Source organism: Echinops telfairi, unplaced genomic scaffold (assembly GCF_000313985.2).
Source record: "Echinops telfairi isolate 266 unplaced genomic scaffold, ASM31398v2 ScPeMD7_2;HRSCAF=8, whole genome shotgun sequence".
Classification (NCBI taxonomy): Eukaryota; Metazoa; Chordata; class Mammalia; order Afrosoricida; family Tenrecidae; genus Echinops; species Echinops telfairi.
Window position 1 is genome coordinate 13,831,182 of NW_022103898.1, and position 9,083 is coordinate 13,840,264.

The following is a 9,083-nucleotide window of genomic DNA, read 5'->3' on the forward strand; positions in this document are numbered from 1 at the left end:
CTCCTGCCTTCATGGGGTGGAAGGACCATGTCAGTGTGCCAGGGTGCTCCAGAAAACTGTGTGGGGCTCAGGTCACCTGAGGTGGGGGGCTGAGGGGATGGTCCCCTACCTGCCCCCTGGCAGTCAGTGTAGGCAAGTTCATCAAACCTGCATGGCCCTTGCTAGGCTATGGCCTCACTGGGTGTCCTTAGGGCTCTCTCTCTGCATCTCTTCAGCCTCAGTTTCCCACCAGGTTAGCACCAGGTTCTTTCCACTGGGCACACAGACTCTCCTATAGGCTCCTGGGTAGGTGGGTAGGTGAAGCTTGGGGGAGCAAAAGAGCTGAGGGGCAGGGGTGGGGGTGGGCATGATAGCACAGAAGTCCTGGAGTGAGCAGCCCAGCCGGGGGCAGGGTGGAGACGGTGGGCAGTACCAGGGTCAACAGGGGCCATGTGGCTGAGGGGTTCAGCGGGAGGGCCCCAAGCCAAGGGCTATCAGATCAGGAGCTGCAGCCTGGGCATCTTCTAAGCCAGCTGGCTGGTGGTGGCCCGAAGGAGCTGACTCACAGGGGGGTGCAGCCCGGGACAGCAGCTTCCTTGGGTTTCCAGGAAGGGCAGGGGTCCAGGGCTGAAAGGGGGAGACGGTGTTGACAGCGGGTACAAGGGGACCAGAGCCACTGGCAGCCAGGCAGCCTCCTCCCCCCTCCTCCCTCCTCCACGGAGGGCCACCCAGCCCAAGCCCCTCCCCACCTAGCTGCCTTAGATTGGAATCCCCAAGTCCCACCATAAAGGACCACCACCATCCAACACTACACAGGTGGCCAAAGTCCAGAGAGGGAGGGAGCAGGCCGCAGCCCAAACTCACACAAGGAACAGAGCAGTCCCAGGTCTGGAACTCTTGCTCCCCTGACCCCGGGCCCTGAGGGCAGCGGGCAGTAGGCTGGACTCTGGGAAAGGATGCACAGTAGCCATGGGAAAGGATGCACAGGCCCCTGGAGACGTCCAATGAGGACATCTCTCTTACCTTCCCACCCCTGGATGAAGCCGGGGACCCACAGCACAGGCTGAAGGCTGCGAGGACTGTGGTCCACTGCACCACCCTGCCCTGCCCCGAGTGCACACGGAGCCCCTGTGGACCTAGGGTGGAGGGGTGGGGAGAGGGTGCATCCAAGGTGGAAGCCATGGGCTAGCACTGGAAAAGCAGGTGGTGAGTGCAAAGTCAAACCCAAATCCAAACAAGATACCGGTTGCCCAAAGCTCCTCCCAGGCCAGATGTGAGAGGAGGGCGGGAGCAGCGTTGTCCCGGGCCCTCCCTGCCACCCCTGGGTCAGGTTTCGCCACCTCAGCGCTCAGATTTTACAGCCCGCATTTGCATCGCTGGGCAGACTGGAGGCCAGGCTCAGGTAGGGTCAGAGAGAGCCCAGGAGCGGAGCCCAGGGCCCGCAGGGATGGAGGCTCCTGCAGCCTCGGCGGCCTCCCAGGTGGGGTGCCCAGACGTGGAGTCCCTGCGCGGTTCCAGGCTCGCGCCCCCTGCGTGCCCTTGACCCCCACCCTCTGCTGAGCCCCCTCCAGTCCTAGTCCCAGCTGGCTAGGCAGGCGCCCCGCAGATCCCAGGGGCCGTCTCCCTGTCCTAGTGGCCCAGCCGCGGCCCCTGGGATGGCAGAGATGGGACCCGCGCCCCGCTGGACGCACCGCGCGGCTCCGTGGCGCGGCTGCTCTAAGCCCGGCCGGCCGCGCGCCGCGTCCCGCGTCCCCTGGCTGCAGGCCAGGCCGGCGGGCGCGCGGCACTGCAGCGTTGGTCATATGAGCAGAAATGATGAGAAAAGCACTTTTTAATCTTTTCGCACTTGCTCTGCCCGCTCCAACAGTTGCAGGATGTCGATGACAGATTTTCTCAGCGCCGAGGACATGAAGAAAGCAGTGGGAGCCTTTGCAGGTGAGCAGCGATCCCCCGCGCAATCCCTCCCTGAGCCCTCTGCCCGAGCCCCTGCGCCCCGCGCCCGCCTGCCCACGCACCCCACGACGCGCCCGGGACAGGGGTCCCCGCCTTTCCCCACGCTCCGCCCAGGCAAAACTTGGCCCAGGCAGCGACCCTGGAGGTCGGGCGTCCTGCCTGAGGGACCAATACTTGTCGGCTCCTCGCGCGCCAAGGACTCTGGAGTCGCTGACCCAGGGCGAAGACCAGGCTCGGAGACCTGAGCTTCTAAGCCTCCAGGCGCGCTCCGGACTTCCTCTTTAAGGCGCTTAGAGGGGCTGCAAGCGCTCACGCCTTCTCACCCCTCTCCAGGACCCCAGCTCTGGCTCCCACGTCGGTGGCCACTACTGGTCCACCATCTGTGGGAGGCCCCTCCCTGGAGCTCAGCGTCCCCCGAAAGTCTATCGTAGATGCGGGGCCGAGGTGACCTTCCCAGGAGCAGCCGCGGGCACTTTATTCTCTCCAACCTTGCGCCCAGTATTCTCAAGGCTCTCAACTTCCAGCAGCAGCAGCGGGGCGCGGGAGTCCCTCTCCCCCAATCTGAATGCTGCGCTGCCCCCTCCCCAGTCATCAGATGGGGAAACGGAGACTCGGAGAGGGAGAGAGACTTGTCCAAGGTCACCAAATGAGGCAGGTGGGGGATTCGAACTAGTGTCTCCAGGGTGTCTCCAGGACTCCCCCTTTCCCACCCAGTGTCAGAAGTAAGTGAAGGGAGCAATGGACAGAAATAGGAACTATCCCCACCCCCACCCCCAACCCCACTCCTCGGTTGCTTTCCTGGGTGCTCTAACAGAGGAACTTAAAACAATTGGGGGGGGGGCTCTCTCATTTCCTTTCTCCCTGGGGCATGAAGATGCCACCCTCCTGGCAGGGGGTGGCCACTCTACTTTTTCAAGGAGAAACTTGGGGACCAGCTGGAGCCTGCCTGCGCTCCCCCACTCCCAAAAGAATGAATTTCTGCATAAAACCAAGATTTCTGGGTCTTCCCCTTGGTGCAGCCTCTATACGCTCTCCTCCCCGCCCCTCCCCCCATTGTGACCTTGAAGAAAACGTGTCCTTTTTCTGAGCAACACCATCTGTGGCCAAGAAAAAGATAGGGGGAGCCTGTCCCCTGTGGCCATCACTCCTGCTACCCTTGGGCACCCGGTTAAGTCCCACTCAGCCTCCACCCCTTTATGGAAAGAAGGACCAAAGTCTTGGGTAGGGTCTTCGGTGGGCTGTTCTTACCAGGAGCCCCCTCTGCCCTCACCATCAGCATTGGGGGCTGTGGATGGGGTGCAGGTCTGTCAGCCATCAGGAACTAGGTTCAAGTTCACTTATCCCAGGCTCCTCAGCCCTAGGGTCGGGGGAGCCTCATCCCTTCCTTTTGCCACCCCACCCCCACAACCCAAAGTCTGGCAGGTGGACAGTCGCCCATACTGTGAACCCCCTTCCCCATCTTCCCTTCCCTCAGCACCCCCCCACCAGGTCCTCACTGTAACCCCCTCTTCCCTCACAGCTGCTGACTCCTTCGACCACAAAAAATTCTTCCAAATGGTCGGGCTGAAGAAGAAGACTCCGGACGAGGTGAAGAAGATCTTCCAGATCCTGGACAAAGACAAGAGTGGCTACATTGAGGAGGATGAGCTCGGGTAAACTGGGGCTCAGGGAGAACGGATGGGGGTGGGGTGGGGACTGGGTCACTTGCTTCCAGGTGCCATCAGTCCCTTCCCTGGGGCCCCTCTCCCTGCACCCTTCTCAGCAGCAATAACCATGTGTGACCTCACTCATGACCGCCAGACTCAGCCCCAGGGAGCCAGGGGACAAACGCTCATAGCCCTTAGCAGAGGCACCACTAACTAGGTTAAATTATAGCCACTTAATATTGCTAATGGAATGCTGCTGCTTAATAATTTAATACAAACGGAAAGGCCATTTCTCTTCTTGCCTAACACCATAGGCAAGGCAGGGGAGACTGGCTTTTGTGTCTCATTGCTTTTTGTTTGTCTTCCCCCAGAAAACCCCCATCCTCAACTCCCTCCATCACCCTAGCCCACATCTGCCTGCCCAGCTGTTTCTGTCCTCACCCGTCCCCCTCCAGCCTAAGTTGCCTTGGGTTTTGCCGTAAAGAAGCAGGAGTGGGTGTGAAGAGGGGTTTTCCAAGTGGGGAACCTCCCCAGTCAGCTTGTCTGTCCCCTAAACCTTCCCACAAAGGTTCTATCAGTCTAGAAACGCCATATGCCCAACCATGCCTGTGCCCTAGGGTCACCTTCTCCAGGAAGCCTCCCTGGATTCTCCCGGGCCTCTGCTCCCCATCACTGTAACCCAGCATGCTGCATGCATGCCCTCCCCAGCTTTGGGGGCAGCTTGTATAGAGCAGCTCCATGTCACAGTATGGGCCCCTGGGGGCACAGAGAAGGCACTTAATGCCTATGGAATACACATGCACCCACACACACACATACACTCACACCAGGTGCTGACCCCGGGTCCACCCTGGTTGAAGGCATCCTGCCCTTCCTGTACTCTCACCCACAAGACCAGCCCAGAGCCCAGGCTCCCTGGCCTCTCCCTGTGCAGATGCTCTGAGGCTAAGGTGACCTCCTGCTCTGTCCCTTTCCTCCCCCAGATCCATCCTGAAGGGCTTTGCCGCAAATGCCAGAGACCTGTCTACTAAAGAAACCAAGACGCTGATGGCCGCTGGAGACAAGGATGGGGACGGCAAAATTGGGGTTGAAGGTGGGTCACTGTGACCGTGCAGGTGGTGGGGTGCCAAGATGCTGAAGGCATGAGACTTTGGAGGAGTCCCGGTGGCGCTGTGATTACGTGTTGAGCTGCTAACCATACAGTCAGCGGTTCAAAACCACCAGCTACTTCTCAGGAGAAAGATGGGGCTTTCTCTTCCCGAAAAGAGTTAGTCTCAGAAAGCCACAGGGGTAGTTATACCCTGTCCGATAGGGTCTCTGTGAGTGGCCATCGATTGGATGGCTGTGAGCTTTGTGGGTTGCAGGAAAGGGGCTCCTTCACACCCCAAGATTGGAGTAACCGACGGGGGTGGGGGGGCAACCCTTTGGTCTGGGAACGTGGGCACATGAGCCAGGTAAAGAACATGCTGCTGGCATGTTCTACGCAATTTCAGCAACCCCTGAAGGAAGGGCATTAGAGACTTTTTGCTCGCTGTGTGGCCTTGGGCATGACTCCCCTTCTGTGGGCCTGGGCCTCCCGTCTGTAACCCGAGCAGAAGAGGCCAACTGCTCCCCAGGCCCCCTTGCTGGCTCCCGCCTTCTCAGATTCCAGGGGTGGAAATTCCTGACCTGCTATCCTCCCCAGCATCTCCTCCTGGTGTCCTGTAGCCCCGAGTCGGAGAGGCTTGTTTGGCTTCGTGCAGACATACCATTCCAGCCTTGTCGTGGAGCCAGGAAAAGAGCCCGCCAGGAGTCGGCTGGGAATCAGGCAAAGGAAGCTCTCACCTTGCCTTCCTTCCCAAGCTCTGATCTCAGCACAGACAAGGGCCCGGCGGGCCACCAGCTGCTCCCTCTGCCTTCCGGCCGCCAGGCTTCACAGCACACGTGTTAGCATCCCCACGCTTTCACGAGGTGCTCTCCCAGACAGCCCAGCATCCCTGCCAGGGACCCCTGTCTTCCTGACGGGAAATCTGTGGCTCAGTGGGTTTAGCAGAGGCCAAAGAGCTAGGACATCCATGGGCCTTTTGGGTCCCGAGTCTGAATTTCTCCAAAATAGGCCTCTTTCCTGTGTGCTCCCTGGTGGCAGGCTGGGTTACTCACCGGGTGGCTAAGTGCAAGGCCAGCAGTTCAAACCCACCAGCTGCTGTGAGTGAGAATGCAGATGTTTTCTGCTCTTGTCAAGAGTGACCGTCTCAGACACCCATAGGGGCAGGTGGACCCCACCCTGTAGGGTCTCCGTGTGTCAGAGTGGAGTTTGGTTTGTAAGTCAGCATTGTCTCGATGGCAGTGGGTTTGGGTTTAGGCTGTGTTTGCCCCTATGCGGGTAAATGCATGGGCTCAGCCTGGACTGCCCCTGTTCAAATCCCAACTCTGCCATGTTCCAGTTGGACAGTTCCAGGAACCACTCTGGGCGTCCGTTTCCTCACCTTCATAAGGTGGCCCTGAGGATCAGATGAGTTGGTATAGTGCGTGTGTGTGTGTGTGTGTGTGTGTGTGTGTGTGTGTGTGTGTGTGTTTAGACTCTTTTTTTTTTTTAAATAAGGAGTGAGTTTCATGCTTGTTTTATCTCCCATAATGAGCAATAGTTGGCACAAAGCAGTACTCAGTTGACATTGCTGCCTGGATGTACATCCAGACCCTGTGCCCTGCTCCCCCCTGTGCCCTGCTCCCCCCTCTGGGCCGTGTCATCTCACCACACTAGGTTCTCTCGTTGGCAAACAGGATGCACAATCTTACCCTCCAACTAGCTTAGGCTGGTTGTGGAAATCAAGTGGCCTGAGACGCAGGGTGGCCGAGGGGAAGGTATAGGGACCCTGCAGAGGGGAGCTGGGTTTATTCAAGCTTCGTGCCATAGAGCTGAAGCCAGGCATCTCTAGCAAGGTCAGATATCCAGGTCCCTGGGCTTTCCATGGCAGCTGGCCTTCTCGGGCTACGAAGGAGGCAAGCAGCTCTTAAAGGGGCCTTAACGGGGCCAAGTGGAGGATGTCGGAGGGACTTTTATCGGTGATGCCAATGAATGACAGGTCCTCTCTCACGCCTCATCCTTACCCAGCCATCAGCCAGCTCCATACTAAGTCCTGGTCCCCACATCCACCTCAGCCCAGGCTTCCTGGCCTGCCCTCACTCCACCCCCACAGACCCCCGTTTTCAATATGCCATAGTGCAGAAGCACTGGGCTGGGTCTGCATGGCTGGCTGCCTGCCCACAGCCTAAATGATGGTGAGAAACCAGGCCAGGCACTGCCCTGGTTCCCTGCCCACCTTCCCTCCTCTCTCGGCCCTGCTCCTTTCTCAAAGGGATAAACTTTTCCAACTTGAGGCAATGGGGGGGGGAGGGCATCTCCTGGCTCAGTAACCCTGGGCCTCAGTGTCCCCATCTGCAACTGGGCCTTCTGGGGGAGACCTCACTGGGATTGTGTGAGGATGCTGTGTTGAAGGCACCTGATATGTACTTGGTACGTGGCGCTGGGGTGCTGTTTTAAATGCAGCTGCACCTTGTTTGGGGTGTGCACACAGCAGTGAAGAGCAGCCATGCCAGGCAGTGGGAAAGGTGCAGGTGGCGATCTGGGTGGAGGGGAGGGGCTCAGGCAAGGGATCTGAGGCTGTGGAGAAGGAAGGATTGCAGTCACCAAAGGCTGGAAAGTTCTGGGCATGCTTCGAGACAGCAAGCAGATTGGTTTGCAGCAGTGGCCCAGAGAAAGAAGTACCACCTGGGGGTGTGTCGTGAGGAGTCCAGCATCATGCTGAGCTGTCCACAGATAGCCCCTACTGTGACCTTGGCAGGACAGTGGACAGAGGTGAAGGTGCAGGAGGGGCAATTCAGGGGGGTCCAAGCTCACACGGATGTCTGGCTCTTCCGGCCTGGTCTGCTTTTCCCCAACAGAGCTGTGGGGCCTAGGCAGGGGCAATAGAGGCAGGGGGAGATGAAGTGAACAACCAGGGCAGGTGATTGTGGGGCCTAGGCAGGGGCAATAGAGGCAGGGGGAGATGAAGTGAACAACCAGGGCAGGTGATTGTGTGGGGCCATCTCAGCTTCCTCAAGCCCCGTGCATTTTCTGGAGGGGGCAGGGACGGTAGGTGTGGGTATGGTCAGCAGGCAGTGAGGTGGGAGAGAGCTCCCCTGGTGAGGTCCTCATGGCCAGCAGATCCCAAGTCACCTCCCTCCCTTCCCCCACCCCCCACCGCCAGGGAGAATGCCCTCCAGACTTGCTGGGACAGGGATCAGAAAGCCCCTCTGACCTTCAGGCGCCTGCTAGGTAAAAGCTGGGGTCAGATGGCTAGCCCATGGCTGGGGACCCTGCCAGTTCTGGGAGTCCGAAGATATGGATAAGCATCACATGAGAGGGCCCCATGCTGCATTCAGGACATTGACCTTGAGTGAAGACGGCAGTGACCTCTGACTATGTAGCGTGCGCAGTGTACGCCGCCTGGCACCATGCTCAGCACAGTACTCTCATCTTCCAGACTATGCAGCAGCGGTTCGGGGGCTTCCCCGAGAGGGGAGGGCACCAAGCCTTAGAGAGCCCACAGCTAGGAGCACAAGATCAAGGCCTCAGTACAGGTCTGCCCAGGTGCCAAGCACAAGGCCTTCCCTGCCACCGTCCTTCCCTCGCTCAAGCATGGGCCATAAGATTCACCCATGGGTGGGCCTATGGCTTGCTTCTTGCTGCACCCTCCACCCCAGGAGCTGTGGTAGCATGTGGGTTACAGGCCGGGCTGCTACCACCAACCAGTCTGTGACAGAAAGGTGAGGCTCTGCTACCTCCATAAAGAGTTACCGTCTCAGACACCCACAGGGGCAGGTCTACCCTGCCCTATAGGGTCGCTGTGAGTTAGGGTAAGTTGCTCTCCCCCACTAGGACTCGAGCCACCGGAGAAAGCACTGCCCCTGGGAGTCCCCAGCATCCAGATTAGGGCCTGGCAAGTTGTAGGACACAAGAGAAGTTTCCTTATTGCCTGAAGGGTTGAATGAAGCTGGCATGTCCAAGTGGCTCGGGTCAGCCCAGAACCAGATACCTTCTCCGTCCCCAGCTCGGTCTGTCCTTCTCAAGGTGAGGGATGTCGATCGGGTTCTTTAAGATCCCAGGTTGAAACGAGTGAGTCGAGAGACAACAGCTCTAATAATAACCCTTTGTGTTCCCATCTCGGTGGCAGCTCCTTCCAGGAAGTGCCAAGGCTTTTATAGATGTGGTCGATTGATTGTGGGAGGCCACCCTGAAGAAGACTGTACAGCATGCACACCCTCGGTGGTGTCGCCCTGGAGTATTTCATGGAGCTCCACTGGCCATGAGCCCAATTCTGAGCCCCACCCCCCAGACCCTGTGTTTTGCATTTTGCCTTCATCTGCTGCAAAGCGTCCAGTAAAATGATGGTCACCTGCCCTCATGGGCCTGAAGGCATTTGCCTTCTCTGCTTCCTTTGAGCTGGATCAATGCCCTGCTACCTTCAGTAGTCTGTTTAGCTTGGG

General features: G+C 58.7%; 1 protein-coding gene across 1 annotated transcript in view; it reads left to right on the forward strand.

Annotated features, from left to right (window-relative positions):
- Positions 1-1,358: 1,358 nt before the first annotated feature.
- The window catches only part of PVALB (parvalbumin), a 14,365-nt gene continuing 6,640 nt past the window's right edge, over positions 1,359-9,083 (forward strand). The window contains exons 1-4 of the mRNA XM_004700306.3: positions 1,359-1,381; positions 1,847-1,914; positions 3,452-3,584; positions 4,562-4,671. Coding sequence (XP_004700363.1) covers positions 1,854-1,914; positions 3,452-3,584; positions 4,562-4,671 — 304 coding nt within the window. The 5' untranslated portion in view covers positions 1,359-1,381; positions 1,847-1,853. The remainder of the gene's footprint in view (positions 1,382-1,846; positions 1,915-3,451; positions 3,585-4,561; positions 4,672-9,083) is intronic.